The 19,121-nt window shown below is 36.0% G+C and overlaps 1 protein-coding gene across 1 annotated transcript in view; it reads left to right on the top strand.

The window, feature by feature from the left end:
* The window catches only part of LOC150095877 (uncharacterized), a 710,412-nt gene that overhangs the window by 36,155 nt on the left and 655,136 nt on the right, over positions 1 to 19,121 (top strand). Inside the window, exons 6-7 of the mRNA XM_090409554.1 lie at positions 2,448 to 2,658; positions 18,596 to 18,738. Of these exons, the coding sequence (XP_090265680.1) occupies positions 2,448 to 2,658; positions 18,596 to 18,738 (354 nt within the window). The remainder of the gene's footprint in view (positions 1 to 2,447; positions 2,659 to 18,595; positions 18,739 to 19,121) is intronic.

The following is a 19,121-nucleotide window of genomic DNA, read 5'->3' as shown; positions in this document are numbered from 1 at the left end:
CAGTGGATGGATAGGAATCCAATAACCTATAGGAATCAATATTGTTTGGTAAAGGGTAAGTCCTGTCTTAGTAATTTATTCACATATTATAATAAAGTGACAGCAAATTGGATGAAATGGCTACACCATAATAATACTGGAGTTTGCAAAGGTATTTGATAGAATACCACATAGAAAACTATTACAAAAGTTGGAGCAATATAAATGGATATGAAGCTAGTATAGCATGGATGGGAGTGGCTGACAGACAGACAGACACCAGAGAATAGTATATGTGGAGTGGAACTAGGAGAATGAGGGCATCTAATGGAGTACCTTATGATTCTATATTAGGACCACTATTCTTTAATTTGTATATCAGTGATATAGGTAAAGATTTAAGAGGGATATTCCATTTGCTGATAATGCAAAACTGGGGTGAGCAATAGTTGATGAAGGTGATGTAGATACCTCGTTGGATGATTTAAATAAATTGGCATTGTTGGCAAAGGATAATGATTGTCAATTTAATGTTGCAAAACGTGAGGTTATGCAATATTAACCATATACACCATATGTAACCTTTGGGTTGAAAAGGTTACATATGGTGTATCATTGATGGTACTGGACTGCAGGAAATCAATGAAGCTAGGGACTTGAGGATAATGTTGGATGGAGAGTTAACCCAAGTATTACATCCAAACAATTACTTGGATGCTGAAAAACATACTAACAAGTGAAGATAGGGAAGTTATTATCCCTCTTTATAAAGCTATGATTCAGCTGCATCTTGACTACTGTGCACATATTTGGTTATATGTATTTCTTGAGGACCAGGAGGTGGTAGACAGAATTCAGAGACAAGTGACTAAGCTGGTGACAGGTCTGTGGAATGCTTCCATTGAAGGTGTATGTTACAAAGTCTGGTTGATAGGTGAAAAAGAGGGGGACATGATAAAAACTTATAAAAGGTGTTTTATAAAATTGATGCAAAGGAAATTTTTCAATATATGACAAATATTGAAAGTTTATTTTCCACTTGGTTAGAGTATAATAAATTTAGTTTAATCCTTTATCCAAGTGTGAGCAAACAAAGTTTGCGCCTGAAAGTATCTTCAGGACTGGGTTAAGGTGGTACACACCAGGGCAACTCGTTGCAAAGGTGGAGCAAGCTACCAACACTCCTATCCTAGTATCTCCTATATCTCCTATATAATGCAAAACACATCTCCTTGCGGATATGTCTATTGTTATGCATTAAGGGAAGGGCCACTACCCAGACCGGTTTCGACCTTTATTGAGGTCTCTTCAGTGGGAGCCAGGCCCAAGTCGAGATATCAGGCAGAAGCATTTGCAGGTCATCTCCACCTATAGGAATTGCCAATTGGTGTGCCACCCTTTTTTAATAAATTACTCTGGATTTAGAGAAAGATGTTGAAAGTTTATTTTCCACTTGGTTAGAGTATAATAAATTTAGTTTAATCCTTTATCCAAGTGTGAGCAAACAAAGTTTGCGCCTGAAAGTATCTTCAGGACTGGGTTAAGGTGGTACACACCAGGGCAACTCATTGCAAAGGTGGAGCAAGCTACCAACACTCCTATCCTAGTATCTCCTATAATGCAAAACACATCTCCTTGCGGATATGTCTATTGTTATGCATTAAGGGAAGGGCCACTACCCAGACCGGTTTCGACCTTTATTGAGGTCTCTTCAGTGGGAGCCAGGCCCAAGTCGAGATATCAGGCAGAAGCATTTGCAGGTCATCTCCACCTATAGGAATTGCCAATGAAGAGACCTCAATAAAGGTCGAAACCGGTCTGGGTAGTGGCCCTTCCCTTAATGCATAACAATAGACATATCCGCAAGGAGATGTGTTTTGCATTATAGGAGATACTAGGATAGGAGTGTTGGTAGCTTGCTCCACCTTTGCAACGAGTTGTCCTGGTGTGTACCACCTTAACCCAGTCCTGAAGATACTTTCAGGCGCAAACTTTGTTTGCTCACACTTGGATAAAGGATTAAACTAAATTTATTATATGACAAATAGTCAGAGAACTACAAGTCACCCATGGAAGTTGTGTAAGAGTATGGTTAGTAAGGGTGTGTGGACTAGATTTTTTGTGTGGAAAGTGGTGAATGAGTGGAATGGATTGTGAGAATTAGTTATGAGTTTCCTGATATTGAATTTGTTTAATGAGAGGTATGATAGGTTTTCTGTATAAAATATTTAGTTTGGGTTTCCTTGATTAGTCTCTGGACTCCATGGTCATATAATAATAATAATAATAACCATGAATGAATGAATGAATAAATAATTGAAAAACAACCAAGTTAGTGCATGGAGAATTGTATCTTTTACTGTAGTCATGTTAACAACAGATTATTGTATTGTACCATTAGGATCCTATATATATATATATATATATATATAAGAGAAGAGCCTAATTTTAATACTTTTTTTTTTCAGTTTTCTGATTTTGATACTGAAGCTAGCTTTGATACAGTTCAAATACAAGTTGGAGGTTTAACAGAAGAGTCTAGTGTATCCTTGGTAACACTCTCTGGTTCTGAAGATCTTTCTTCTTATACCTACACAACTGCTTCTAACTTAATGATAATTAAATTTCGTTCAGATGCATCAGTTGAGAAAAAAGGTTTTAGAGCAAGCTGGAAAACAGGTATAGCAAAAATCAATGGCAAGAAGTTTTATTTAAAGAATTTACTATAAAGAAAATACTATGAAAACAGATTTATATTGTATTAATATATTAATAATTGCATCCTGAGAAGAGCCTAATTCTAATTATCTAGTATGGGAATATGAATGCACTTGATCTGAATTGAGTATGAAAAGGAGGATCTGGACAATTATAAAAGCATTTTCATAGTGACACAATGACACTTTTGTATGACATGGATCATTATTATTATTTTTATTTGAATATCTTCTTGGAATTCCCAAAAAGTATCCAAATAAAAACTAACTCATACAGTGCTTATCATATCCCTTCTTTTTATCATATCCCTTTATATCATATTTGCAAACAGTGGCAAGTATGGTACTGCTGAGCTACAATGGCTGGCCTATTTTAAAATACTAACTTCCTCAGGTCAAACTCACATCCTCAGCATCTCTCACAAGTATTGTCTTATAAGTGCCATGTGCCAATTGTACCACTGGGGAGCTGAGGCAGATAAGTGGAACTGTCAGTTCAATGTTGCAAAGTGTAAGGTATATTTGGTAAGCAACAGTGGCATTCAAAGTATACACTTGGTGGGGAAGTAGAAGAGATGAAAGATCTGGGAGTGGTGGTGGACAAGGTACCTGAAATTCAGGGACCACATTGCACAAGTTGTGAAGACATCACATCGGATAATAGCAATGATGTGGAGAATCCTGACATGCAGAAATAACGAGGTTATGAAGCCGTTGTATAAGGCCTTGATCAGGCCTCATATACACAGATTTGGTTACTGGGTTTTTGTGGTGACAAGGATACGTTAGAAAGGGTCCAGAGAAGATTCACAAGGGTGGTCAATGATCTTTGGAATGTGGAGTATGATGATTGAAAGAATGTAAATTGCAAAGACTCGTGAATAGTAGGAGAAGGGGGGGGGGATATGATTGAGACATAAGTTAGTCAGGGGTTGGTATCAGGTCAAAATGGAAGAGTTTTTTCACAGAATTGGAAAGGGGGATAGAACGAGAGGCCATCCCTGGAAAATGTATAAGGAGGGTGTTAGCAGAGCAGAAGGGTCTTTATAGAGAGCGGTTGGTGAGTGGAATGCATTGCCTGAATGTGTTGTGAATGTAGACACATTGAATCAGTTTAAGGCATGGTTGGATGAGCTTTGTGTGTGATAGTGTGTACCTCCCGCAATGAGTCTCTGACTCCATGGAGTTTGGATGTTAATAATAATAATAATATCCTTTCGTTTACTGGCACTATATTGTATTCACAAAGCAAAAAAGTTGATCTCATACCCTGTTAGCCATTCTTTTATTCATTTTCCAGGGACTTTTTTCTGTTCTATTCTGTTATGTGAAAAATTCTTGTCTACCTATAAAATCCCACTAGTATCATCATCATCATCATCATCAAATTCCTGTCATGTACCCTCAAGGGGTGTACAGGATATGACAGTACTACATGAAAAAATTACATCATTACTAACTTCCTATCTACAATTTTCCTCCAAATCAGTCTGTTACTTGTCAAGACTCCAACATTATCAGATCTTATATTTCTATCGTCTAAGGCACTTTGTACCGTATCAATCCACCTATATCTTGGTCTTCCTCTGGGTCATTTTCCTTCCAACCTGGCAGAGAACACTTGTTTTGCTAATCTTTCCTCTCCCATTCTATTTAAGTGACCATACCATCTGAGATTAGCTCTGCTAACGCATTCCTGGATGCTGACAATGTCAAGTTCTTTCCTAATATCCTCATTTTTAATATGATATTGCCATTGATGCCATCTGTTCACGCCTCTAATCTTTCTCAGGACTCTCATATCTGCGGTCTCTAGTCTTTGGTCAAGTGTTTTACTTCTGACCCAGCTCTCAGATCCATAAGTTAAAATTGGTTTGAACACAGTCTTGTATACAGCTAATTTAGTGTTCCGACTAATTTCTTGCTTATTCCATATGAATTTATTCAATTGACTTCCCACGATACCAGCTTTGCCGATTCTGTTGTCTATTTCTATATTTAGTTTACCATCTTCAGTAAAAATTGTGCCTAAGTAGCTGAAATGTTTTACTTGTTCCACAGGTTCTCCATTCACAACACAGTTGATATTTTCAGTGATTCTGCCTATTTTCATTGTCTTTGTCTTTTTATTGCTGACCTTCATACCATATCTATTACAACAGCTATTCAATTTAGTCAGAGAATCTTGCAGACTTGTAGCGGATTTATTTAGAAGTATAACATCATCCGCATAAAGCAAAGAGCTGACATTAACATCTCCAATTTTGATATCAGGTTTAATACCACATTCCTTCATAATGTGATCCATATAGATAATGAATAACAGAGGGGATAATGTACATCCTTGTCTCACACCAGATTTAACATTAAACCATCTTCCTGTACTTCCTTCAATTCTAACTGCTGACTCACAACTCAAATAAAGACTAAGTATTGCTTGATATGATGCCCCATTGACACCATATAACTGCAGCGTATTGAATAGCTTCTCTCTTGGCACCTTGTCATATGCCTTTTCCAAATCGACAAAACTTAAATACAGATCTTTGTTATATTCCCATGCTTTCTCGACTATTTGTCGTAAAGTGAAGATCTGATCCTGACAGCCTCTATTTGGCCTGAATCCAGCTTGTTCTTCACCAAGCTTTTCTTCCACAATTCTTCTCAACTGTTTCTCAAGTATACTTGCATAGATCTTGCCAGGAACACTCAGTAGGGAAATACCTCTGTAATTCTCACATTCAGTTTTATTTCCCTTTTTATATATGGGTACTATGAGAGCTCTACTCCAATCATCGGGAATTCGTCCCTCTGTCCAGGCTTTCTGAACTATGCAGTGCAGCCACTGTAAGACTCTTATACCACCATACTTCAGCATTTCTGGTCGAATATCATCTACTCCTGCTGCCGTTCCACATTTCAAGCCTTTGATGGCTTTTTCTACTTCAAGTATGGATATGTATTCCTGACTGCATGCCTGGTCAGTGTTTTTTATCACTGTGCTGTCATCACTGCTTGTTTCATTTAGCAGTTTTTCAAAGTAATTACTCCATACTTCAAGGATATCTTTTTCTCCTGTTTTCATTTCACCTTTATCATCTCTAATTCCTTTTACAGCACTCTTTCCTCCATTCCTAAGCTTCTTCAACAACCTCCAGAATATTTTGCCACCTTCTTGATATTTATTTTCTATATTCTTGCCAAAGTCCTCCCATGACTTTTGTTTAGCTAGTTTTACACACTGTTTAGCTTTCTTACATTTGTCTCTGTATTCTGTAAGAGTAAAAGCTGACTTATTTGCCAGGAACTTTTGATATGCTTTCTTCTTTTCCTTCACTGCCTCTTTAACTTCCTGTGTCCACCAGGGAGTTCTGATTTTTTTATCTTTGCACACAACCTCACCACATGCCTCTCTGGCAGAATCAATCAATGTTTCCTTCAGAGTTTGCCACTGAATCTCCAAGGTTTGATTCCTGTTCTCAAACTCTTTCATTTTCTTTTCAATAATATTTCTGTATTTTAGTCTACAGTTTACTTATCCCATCTCATAGGATCTTCATATGAGATCCTATGAGATGGAGTGAGGTGGGGATCGATACATTAAGAAGGAGAACAGTTGCTATTGCCACAACACGTGTAAAACATGGGCTGCTACTTTAAATGGATCAGATATATTAATTACACTCATGAGAAACTTGTCATCATTGCCTCTCAACTGTTCCAAGTGAACATGTCATACCAGCCAACACTAAGAAAATTATCTTGTGGCATTTATGAAACAATACTATTACACGGTATAACAATCCACACTAACTGCAAAGAGTCACCTTTTGAAATTAGAAACATTGTACAGAAAAATCTTTTCCATGTTGAGATCCAATATAAATATATGTGAATCACTAACCAACTCTTTAATGGCTGCACATAAACCATAAACATCGGTGTATTGATCCTGAGACACTATATCAGACAATTACTTTAATAATGATTAATGTAACAAGAGAGATACTTACCATATGATGCAGCCTACTGCAATCTTTTATACAACAAAGTGCTATGATAATTCATACAGCAAAACAGTGAGAGAGCATCTTATACCTACCCTTGTCAGCAGTCTGCCATAGAACTTAAACTCCCTAAACATTTCTATCCCTCTCGTCTGTTCCTAGGAGGGGTTGAGTCCCCTCCTAATGAGGGGTTATTGGCGTATTGATGAAGCTGGTTCGCCACTCCTCTGCTGCATCCCTTAAGGGCGATATTCATGACTGTTATCTGTGTGTGTGTTCATAGGGCCAGTTTGCCTGCTCGAGGGATGAAAAACCTCAGATAAACTTGGGAGAAAAACTCTGCCTGTCCACGCCCAATACCGGCTAACTTGGCTATGGCTGAGGAAGATCCTTGAGCTCCTCACATCATCGATGGGAATCGAACCTAGGACACTCCTTCCCCAGGCATATGGTTGCAAAGCGCATAGCCACTTGGCTAACTGCACAGACCCTAAACATTTACTGAATGCTAAAACAAGAGCTATGGAAAACAAAACTGAAAGACTAAGTAAAGTAGAGATTAAAGGGCAAGGAAAACACCACACATACACACACAAAGTATTTATTTATATTTCAGTATAATTTACACAATCCTTTGTTGATAATTATGAATACTGATTGGTTCTTTTGAACGTTAATAATGTGTTCCCCATTTCTCATACAGCTGGAACCAAGATTCAATTTGTGAATATTTGTTATGTGGCTTATGTTGCTGTTTAAATGTTGTTTTTATTCCTACTTATTATTATCTATCTCTGAAGATGCTTTATAAACAGTGGTAAAATATTAGAGTCACTTAATCTTTTCTCTCTCTCTCTCTCTCTGTGTGTGTATGTTTAACTGTTTCCAGTGCCTAACATGTGGTTTTTCAGATATATATTAGAAAGTAGTGTGTCTGCCACACAGCTGGTTACTTATTTTCCTAGACATCATATATTACTCTCTGATGCTTGTCATATAGTCATCTCGTTGCTACTTACTGATCCCTCCCTGTCACTACCTTAATATCCACTTCCATTTGCTCCAGTTTATGTAAGAGCTTTCCATATGTTATCTTGTCAAATGCCCTTTGCAAACAGTTCAGCAATATCATTATATAGCCATTTGCCTTATCCTTCATCAACTACTTGAAATTAAAAAGTGAACAAATTACAAATTAAAATGTGAGCAAAGCAATACATCCTTTTAACATTGCCATGCTGTTCTTCATAGAGTATAATGTTCCTTTATTTGTTTCTGAATTTGAGTACTAGCTAACTTTTACAGCATTGAACTTAGATCTATTTTTCCTTATGTAGTTCTGTTTTTTTTTTTTTTTGTTATTTGTTGCATATGATTTTTGATAATTTTAAATCATGTGTAATTGGAATGACTTAAAAAAATTTTAACAGATATCTTAAATACTCAATTCATTAAATTTTATCCAGCCTGAATGTAGTCATTTATGTATAATTTTGAATCATTACCTGAATTAGTTTTTAGGAATGGCCCAATTAAAATGAAAGTTGATATTGCTCAATAAATTTTAGTGAAGTGCTCAAACATTAAATTAAATTGAAATCTATTCAGCTAGAGCTGATTTGCTGTATGTATGTCAGTAGATTAGGACAAAACAAATAGGAACTGCACTAAGTGGTGAGTGTTACACATTGTTCGTCATGTAGACTGTGAAAAGATAAGTAAATTTAATATTTCATGTGGTAATATTGTCTAATTGGTATATTGAGAACTATTTGAGTGCGAAACCAGGTGTTTGGTTAAATTTCTGAGGTAGTATTACTTTAAATTCATTGTTTCATATTAGTGCTCTGATACAATAGGGCAGTGAACAGTAGATCATTGCATAAGTCAGCACAAAAGACAAGTTAAGTGAATGATGTGGGACTATGTCACAGATGTTAATGTGGAGAGGCCTAAATAAGAGAAAGGAGTTAGTGTGGGTGTGTAGGAAGTGCAATACTCTGATGGACCATGAGTTTAAAATATGAGTAGGGAACATTGCATCATAACTGAAACAATAGTTGAAGAAGATTGTGTGGATGTTCAAAGAGTGTGTGTGTGGAAGTGATAGCGAGGAAAAAAGTTCAATTGACGATAAAATGATGATGCTAAAAGCAGAGTGCAATTAACAGTAGGATGGTGAGTGGGGTTGACGGCAAACAAACTTGTGTGACCAACAATAAGATAGCAAGAGTGAATGATAGTGAAAAAATGATGCAAAATTTGAAAGCTGAGTTGGTGAAAATGAGGCAAGGGATGAAATGGATGCAGAGTGAAATGAAGAAAATTGGAGATATGTATGGAAGAGTGAAGAAGACAAAAACAAATGATGTTAGTATGAAAAAGGTAACGAAAGACTCACGAGTGGCATTGTATGGTGATTCAATTATTAGAGGTGTGGTAAAATGAGAAGATGCGCAAGTTTTGTATTCCGGGAGGTAAAATGATTAGATCAGTTGAGGCATTGGATATGAGAAGTAAGTGAGCAAAAGAGTTAGTGGCAGTAGTAGGAACAAATAACTTGACTAGGAACAAGGAGAATGTAAGACTGGATATCAAGAGGTTGTAGAGAAGGATAAAAGATAAGAGTGTGATTGGAAAGTAGTCAGTGTGTTTCTGAACTATGAGAGCAATGAGAGGAGGCAGAGAGCAAAAATTATGAATGATATGTTTGCGGAAATATGTGAAAAGAAATTAGTGCAGTTGTTAATGTGCACAATGAGCTTGAAGGATGAATTGACTGTATAAAAGTGATAGACTGCATTTGAATGGTTTTGGCCTGAATCATTTGAAGAGACTTTGCTGGAAGGGAGAGTAATGGGTGCAGAGAATGAATCTGAGCAAGTAAGAAGTGATGTAAAAGAGCAGGTGAGTAAGGAAGGAGAGATTCAAGTGATGCTTATGAATGGATAAGTGTAGAGAATGAGAGAACAAGGTGTAAGACAAACCAGGGAAATGGGGAGACTCAGGGGGACAGAGGAACACAGCATGAAAAAAGGTTGATGCTCAAAGAAGAGTTGAAGGTGTATGTGTATGTAGAAGAAGAAGTGAATGGGATCACCTTAGATGCATGGAGAACAGGTGGATATGAAGAAGGTTTTGGAATGGGTAAAGAGAAAAAGAAATGGCTTCAGGAAGGGATAGAGAAGTCACATCTAATAAGTGATATTAGCAAAACTTATTATAGATCCAAGTATGAACTGTTAGGTTTATATACGAATGCTAGAAGTATCAAAAACAAGGGGAATTGAAATGGTTGCATCGATTGAGTTTGTCCACCCAAAAATTGTTGAAATAAGTGAGACATGTTTGGATGATGATGACATCCTGACAGGAATAGACATGAAAAGAATATCCATGTTTTTCATGAAGATAGAAAGGCAAAAAGGGAGGCAGAGTGCTATTGATGACAAAAAAAGAGTTATGTCCATACAAGGTAGAGATGTAAGGGGCAAGTAGTAACAGTGATTTTCAAGCAGAAACAAGAGGAAACTCCATGATGTGAAATAGAGGTAAATAGAATAAAATACTTACTTGGAGGTTGCTATATATCTGGTTATATGGAGGATAGTGACCATGAAATGTATAAAGAAATTAAGCCAAGTAAATAGAAAAAAGGGTAATCATTATGGATGATTTTAAGTATGGCAATATAGATTGGGATGAAGAGATACCAACCAGAAATAAAGAAAATGAATTTCTTGAGTTCTTGAGGATATGTACTTCAGACAGTATGTAATAGAGCCTAGATGGCGAACCTATGGCATGCCTGCCAGAGGCAGCACGTTCGAGAATTTTGCTGGCACGTCAATGATTTACAAATGATATCCTTTTATACGCTTATAAATTATTCAACCTTTTTTTTTTTTTTTTTTTTTAATTGTTACAATAAGTGCAGGATAAATTTTGTTTTACACCAGAGAGCAGCTATGAAGACATGCATATGATTGGTGTGGTATTAACAAAAAATTGTGCAACCCAAAGACAAAGGCAACTGACAATTGTTGAGTTGAAATACTAACCGAATTCCATAACATTTGAAACTGTCATAACAACATTCACTATATATTTCTTAGTTTTAACACACTCACAATGGGGTGTCATTTATCGTTCCGACGGAACTTCTCATTACCGACAGGCTCAACTCACACAAAGTTTCAACCCTTCGTTGAATTTCATTGGTGCTTGTTTCTGGTGAACCTATGGTTTTGCTTGAGTCTATACATCATAGTTTCTGTGAGAGGGGACATATGATTCATTAGTTAGCGCCGTTTTTATTCCAGCTGTCTCTAATTGCACTGTTGGTGAGAAATATATTACAAACACTGCAAAAGCCTCTGCACCTTATTCAGGGATACAATAAAACTACTTGTTTTTGTTGCATCTGCAGTACAATGGCTGTTGGGGAGGGAGTGTTGTTAACCGTGCGGAGAGAGTTACTATTACCTTGACATAAACATTTTCGTGTGCGAAGTATATGCAAAACTTTTTAATGTATTTTCGTAAAGTAAAATCAGGGGTGCAAGTTATACTTGAGGGCAAGTTATATTCAAGTAAATACAGTAAACATTTTGCCAACAAGTTGACATCCTTCTGTTGCTTCTCCTGCTCAGCTGAGTTCAGCTGTAACTCACCTGTTCCATGGTGAGTTACAATGCATAAATATTTTTCTCACTACCTTTTTTTTTTTCAAATCAACATCATTAAAATCAATTTAATAATACAATAATCAATTTTACACTGAATAGTATTATACATTTTTGGTGATCAGAATGGGATATGTCAATGAAAATTAGCAGAAATTAATTTAATAATGTTGGCCTAAGGAAACTACAATATGCTACAAGATTTTCATTCATCCAGTGATTGATAACTAATTTAAATGTACTTGTATATTTGTTAAATTAATTAAGTTAAATTAATTTTCTATTAATTTTTCCCCTATTAAAAACTGCATGGCACGTCAGCAACTCAATTTGTGAATTTTTGGCACGAGAGCATAAAATAGGTTCACCACCACTGTAATATTTGATTTGAGGGTCGTCTTGGATTTGATCAGAGGATGTCATTATAAATGATGTGTTGAATCTCCCTTCAGTTGGTGTGAATGGCCATGAAGTAATTTCCTGGGTGATTGCCAACCATGTGAGGACTTCCAGTGAGTAAAGAGTATATGTGGAACTACAAGGCTGGTGATTATGAGAAGCTCAGGAGACAGCTTTCTGCTGTAGCATGGAATGAGGAATTGGGTGGAAAGAAGATCAATGCTACTTGGGTTTTATTTACAAACTGTCTATTAGAAGCAATGTCTAAATCTTTTCCAAGGAAGAAGGTGAAATAAGGTAGATGTGAAATACATGAATGAAGAGATTAAGCATGAAATACAGAGAAAGAAGGCAGTATGAAGGCAGCATAAGATGAGTGGTAATAATAAATTTCACGAGAAGTGCAAAGACAGGCAAGGAGGGTGACTTGGTTGGTAAGAGTAGCAAACTGAAGCCAAAAAATACACTTTGGTTCTCTTTGCAGTCAGCTAATGGAGCTAAAAAAATCCCTTTTAATGTAGCCACTAAAAAAAATAATTATGGCCTGATATCCACTGGAGAAAATGGTGTAAGGACCTCTGTTACAAAGGACATAGTTGAGATATTTAATGAGCAGTTCATAATGGTCTTTCATCTTTGTGAATATGACATCGTGAAAAGTTTGAGAGTAGTGGATGAAAAGAGACTAACTGTGAGTGAGCAAGAGTTATATGGGTAATTCAGCAAACTTGATGTTAATAAGGAGCCATTGAGTTGATGCACTAGGGAGTTGACATGTTCCTCAGCTTATTTGTTTAATATGAGTCTTACATTGGTAAAGTTCCAAAGCAGTGGAAGTAAGGGAAGATCGTATTGCCTCATAAGAAAGGTGACAGAACTCAAGCATCAAATTATAGGTCAATCTGTGTGTCAGGTTTGTGGGTAAGTGTTGGAGAGGCTAGTGAGAACTAGGATCCAGAATTAGGTTGACAACAGTGGTATTATCTTTGATGAGCAGCACAAATTTGCTAAAGTGAGGTCATGTTTTAGTATTCTACTCACTTATTGCAATAAGGTGATAGCTGTATTGGACAAGGTAGATGGATATACAGTGTTAAACTTAGATTTTACAAAGGCTTTTGATAGATTTCCACATGGTAAGTTGATAGTCAAACTAGAGTGGATGGAATTGGATGTTAGACAGTGCATTGGATTGAAGATTGGCTAATCTGAAATCTGCTATCATCAAGTTATGTATGAGGAAGCAATATCCTGGAAGAGCAAAGTTCATTTGTAGATGTTGCAAAGTTGTGATGAAATATGAGGAATAGATCAGAAGATTTTAGACTGAGTGGGCACAGGAGTGTGGATGCCATTTCAATGTTACAAAATGTAAGGTTAAAAATTTAGAAAACAAAGATAGGATGTAAAATTTACTCTTGTTGGAATATATTATTGGAGGTGGAGGAAATCTTGGGGTGATAGAGGATAAGAATCTAAAATTTAGAGGACATATTGCCAAAATTGTGAGGACAACACAATGAATTCTGGCAGTGATACAGAGGACATTGACTTGTACAAGTAAGGAAATTCTTGTCCCATTGAATAAGGCTCTGATTAAGCCACATATGGACTTCAGTGCACAGATTTGGTCACTTGGTTTTCAAAGAGATGTTGGAGAGGGTCCAGAGGCGATTGACCAAAATCAGTTCTAATCTTTGGAATGTTGAGTATGAGGAAAGGTTGAGAAGGTTCAAATTGCATAGTAGGAAGAGGGGTGATATGATAGAGAATGTACAAGTTGGTAAGAGATTGTTATAGGATTAATATTGAAGAGGTTTTTCATAAAATATTGGGATATGGGGGGGGACAAGAGGTCATCCCTAGAAGCTGTATAAGGAGGGTGGGAGCGAGAAACAAAGGGAGCGAGAACCAGGTTTTTTGCATGGAGAATTTTGAATGATTGGAATGCAATATCTGAGAGTGTGGTATCTGCAGAGAATTTGAATATATTTGTGTATAGACAAAGGGATCTCCCATGATGTGGCTTTGACTCCATGGGATGTTTGGATAATAATAATAAAATGTACCTAAAAGAAGGCAATAATTTCAAGTTATCTTGCTGCTGATTAATAATAAATAATACATTGCAAGACTATAATAAATGTCTTCGGCACAAGACTACTACTCTGAGTTTATTTAGGATTAGGCAACAGTCAAGAAAGTGTAATAAAATAAGGGAAAGAATTGGGAAAGAGAGAATTAAGTATGCGAAGAAAAATATGTCCAAAGGACAGAAGGTTAGCAAGTATATAAATCTGGGTTATCATTGAATATAATATCCTAAGTCAAGATTTGAACTGAAAGTTGCTGTATCCAGTTAACATGCTTCATATGAAGAATGAAGTGATACTAGAGTATACAGGCCTTAGGTTATTGTTGTTCTGACTAGCCACTGTTGAATCATGGCAAACAGATATACATTGGAAAGAGTAATTGAAATGGCAATGAAAAAATATAAAATAAACCAGCAGACAAGTTACTTGGTTAAAAAGAACACTTTCTTTTATCAATTAACTGGCACTTTGATTTTTTGTTATTACTCCCATACATGAGAGACAGAACAGCTTACAGCAAATAAATGCTGGTTGTGGGCAATAATATTGGGTTGGCAAATAAGTTCTTTCAGTTTTTCAGAGTGGAATGAAACACATTTTATTTAATATATATAATACATACTAGTCAGTTATATATTGACCCTCTTTATCAATGATCTCTTGCCATCTATCCACCAACGTCATTATGCCGCGTTCATAAAACTCCTGAAGTTTACTGGCAAAAACCTGATCCAGGTGTGTTTTGACACCCTCCTCATTCTCTGTTCAGAGAATTCTACGATAATCGGAATAAGTGGTAATTGGAAGATGAAAGGTCCGGTGAATACGGAGGATGCGACAAAACATCCCAGCCAAGACGTAACAATTTACTCCAGGTTGTTAACGATGTGTGGGATCTGGCGTTGTCGTGGTGAAAGACAACTCCTTTTCGATTTGCCAATTCAGGACATTTTGTGCAAATTGCATGGGCCAGTCGCGTTAACTGTGAGCAATAGACAGTTGAATCAATCATTCTGCCTGATGGTAACACCTCATAGTGGACAACACCTTTATAAGTGGACATCGCACAGAGAGCATGATCTTCTTTGGGTGCAATCCCGCTTTCAAGGTTGTTTGTGGTGGTTTGCTCGTGCCCCTATGATCTTTTATGTACCACGTTATCGTATACAATCCATTTTTCATCTCCCATAATCATCCATTTCAAAAATTGGTCATTTTCTTGCAGACGTCGCAGTGAATCACAGGTGAATATGCGAGCAATCATATTGGCCTCAGTCAATTCATGCAGCACCCAAACATTGAGTTTTGAAACATATCCCAGCTTGTGCAAATGGTTTTCAACGCTTGTATAGGATATGTTCAGTACTGCAGCAATCTCCTGCACTGTTTGTGATGAATTTTTGTCGACGATATCCTTCACAACACTCGAATCAACCTCTGTCAGGTGACCAGCGCAAGGCACATCACTGATGTTGAAATCTCCAGAACGGAATTTGGCATATGTGTTCTGTTAAGGCACCATCCCCATATACGCTGCATATTTTTTTATGGACCTCCGCAGCTTGTTTGCCATTTTTGAAATAAAAAAGCAAAATATGCCGGTAATGTATGTTATTTCCTTTCATTTCTAAAAATATGTTACACACATGCAACTGAAGTCGTCCAAATGAAAATTCACTGAAAGGTTATTTGAAATGTCACCTTTCAACTGTGCAGTAGCGTTGCATAATAGCACACCAATAGCGACAGGCGAAGTGGTTTCTGCATTATGCAGTTTCGGTTTATGTGGTTCGGTTTATGCATTAGTACAAACTGAACTTGTACTAACGCATAAACCGAATGAACTTATTTGCCAACCCGATATAAGAAATAACAATGTTGCTGATTTGATTGATAAAGAGGAGAGGGTTAGAAAGAAGAGGAGGAATCCGATGTGATGTTAGACAGAGACTTAAGCACCTAGCATATAACACCTCCAAAGAGTCGATGACTTTTTGTGAAAGGCATTCTACTGCACATAATTCACTGTCTACACTACTTAATTCAACATCTGTTCTCCACTAATAGTGATTTTTTTCTATAAATTTTGAGTGTTCTTTGGCTGATTTTTGTATATAGGATACTCAGGTTTCTTGAAGGGGAAAAAATCCTGCTACCTTTGTATGAGATTGGCTAATTCACCTTCATTGTAAAAGTCCATATGAAGATTTCTGTCATCACAATGAGAAACAAACTTACATCTTTTACATCTGAAAGGCACAATGTTCCACGATTCTTCTAATTGTGTTGTGGTGTAAATAATAGAGATTCTTCCCCATGAAAACTCCAGTTGCTGAACAGTAATTCTCTTTCATTGGTCAGCCAGTGGTAGCTTTAATTAGAAGAAACACACGTATAAACCACAGTGAAAATTATTTAATTGTAAATATTTCATCCTAAGTATCTTAGGACATCATCAGTACAGTATTTAAACAAAAATTAGGAATAACATACAGTTAGGGCGCATGATTACAATAGAATCTCATGAAAACGTGCATAACGTGCTAAAGTAGTACAAAAAAAAAAAATAAAATTAAAAAAAAAAAAAACGTTAATTATTTAACACAATTTTGTATGATAATTTCCCATACTTTAGAAATAGTAAGAACGTCGTTGCGGTTTAGGTTTGGTCTGTGTAGTAGGGCTTCAGAACTTTCTTTGTATAAACGTTCATGTTTAAATAAAGATCTATGTAAAAGTTTAGCCTTTTCCCAATGGATCCTATGGTTTGGATTTTCAATTCCGTGTTGAGAGAGGCCAGATATTTGCGGTTTAAGAAGACGAATGTGGTCTTGATGTTCCGAGATGCGTTTCTGAACAGACCTACCTGTCTGTCCAAAGTAAGATAATTTGCATGAGCATGGAATCTCATAAACACCAGGTAACAACAAGGGTGAGCCTTTGTCCTTAGGAGAAGGTAATAAGTTGTAAACTTGGTTGATAGGCTGTGTTTATGAGATTCCATGCCCATGCAAATTATCTTGCTTTGGACAGACAGGTAGGTCTGTTCAGTTACGCATCTCGGAACATCAAGACCACATTCGTCTTCTTAAACTGCAGAAATCTGGCCTCTCTCAACACGGAATTGAAAATCCAAACCATAGGATCCATTGGGAAAAGGCTAAACTTTTACATAGATCTTTATTTAAACATGAACGTTTATACAAAGAAAGTTCTGAAGCCCTACTACACAGACCAAACCTAAACCGCAACGACGTTCTTACTATTTCTAAAGTATGGGAAATTATCATACAAAACTGTATTAAATAATTAACGTTTTTTTTTTTTTTTTTTTTTTTTTTTTTTTTTTGGTACTACTTTAGCATGTTATGCACGTTTTCATGAGATTCTATTGTCATGCGCCCTAACTGTATGTTATTCCTAATTTTTGTTTAAATACTGTACTGATGATGTCCTAAGATACTTAGGATGAAATATTTACAATTAAATAATTTTCACTGTGGTTTATACGTGTGTTTCTTCTAATTATGAACGCACCACAGGTTTCGTTATTTAAAAAAGTGGTAGCTTTGACTTTAGATCTTGCTTCCAAAGCCTCTAATTATGACTCCACTTTAGTGTCACATACTTGGTAGTTTATGGCAGTACTCAGAGAACATATGATCTGCCTGTGTTAGATCGAAACCGTCTCATCCTCATCAATTTATATTAAGATTCTGAATATCTTTGCACAATTATGGAAATCTCCACATTCATGCTTAATGACATTTGCTACACTACAGTTTGAATTTCAGACAAATTATAGATAAGATTATTTAGTAGGAATATTTAAACATCAGACAGATAAGTAAAAGAAATATTGTAAATCATAAATGAAGATAATAACATGTATTTTTTGAATGTCACAATTAATTAACAGATTATTCTTTCTTAAACCATGCAGAATCCAGGGATAATTTAAATTTACCATTATAACATTTTATATACACATGCATAATTATTATGAAAGTACACAGTTACAGTTATAACAACATAATCATGATGAAGTTTCTTTTAAGAGCATGCCTATTATACACTTGGTGAGAAAATTTTGGACGAAGTCAGAGTGGTAATGGACAAGGATCTGAAATTTGGTCAGGTGCTACTCTGATGTGCTTTGAATAAAATGATGCTGAAAAATTAACTGCCAGCACAATTTGTATCTCATCCAATAAATCACTTTTAAAATGAACTGAACTTAAGGTGTCACCTGACACACGAAACAGTGGGTGAATCGACTGGTAGTCATGTTGAAGAAAGCATGGTCATAAAAGCCTGTCTCGTGTTATCACAGAATGGTGGAGGGAAGACCTACGTACTATTGAGGCATGTTCATTTTAGATTTCTTTGAAATATAGTCCCACTATTTTTTAACATAGTGTATGCTATAATTGTGTAAATTGTAAAACTTATATATGTGATTTGATTTGTACTTCAGACAAAAACTAATCCACACACATAAACACACGAAGTAAGAACTGTCAGTTATGTGTATAAAGAAATACATTTAAGTTATTAAATGTGTGTAATTTGAGTTACATTATTCAAACTGACTTATTATATTATTGTAAATTAACCATAATTATAATTAATTCTCAGCTATAAAAGAATATTAAAGATTCTCATTTTTTTTACATGATTGATAAATAATGCCTTTTGTTTGCTCTTGTTAGAACCTGTTCGATGTGGAGGAGAACTTTTTGCTCAGCCTACAGCTCAGGTTTTGACATCACCTTTATATCCCCAGCCATATCCTGGGGGATTAGAATGTTTGTACATCATCACTGCACCACTAGGAAAGATTGTAACTTTGGAGGTACAATAGTTTGCAATATACTACTGACTTTTTTTCACCCTTAAGATTTTTAGGATGCTGCAGAAGGAATTCTGTCATATTATATATGCAAATTGTAAATGTTCAAACACAATGGTTTAGCATTATCAATTTAAGAATTGCTAATTTGGTTTTTATTTTATTTAAAAATGATTAAAATGTGTGAATTATTATTATTATTATAGTAATCATCAACAGTACTCATCATGGGAGGTGAATACTGTTACATACAAAGAGCCCATCTGACTATGCTTTAAATTCATTCAGTGTATCCACATTCACCACAATGCCAGGCAGTACATTTCACTTGCCAACCACACTCCATGCAAAAACCTATTCACACCCTCCTGATACAGCTTCTAGGG

The sequence above is a fragment of the Typopeltis vanoorti genome, chromosome 19, assembly GCF_054136105.1.
Source record: "Typopeltis vanoorti isolate ZY-2024b chromosome 19, IOZ_Tvanoo_1.0, whole genome shotgun sequence".
NCBI classification, from domain to species: Eukaryota; Metazoa; Arthropoda; class Arachnida; order Uropygi; family Thelyphonidae; genus Typopeltis; species Typopeltis vanoorti.
This window is presented reverse-complemented; position numbering and strand designations above follow the sequence as displayed.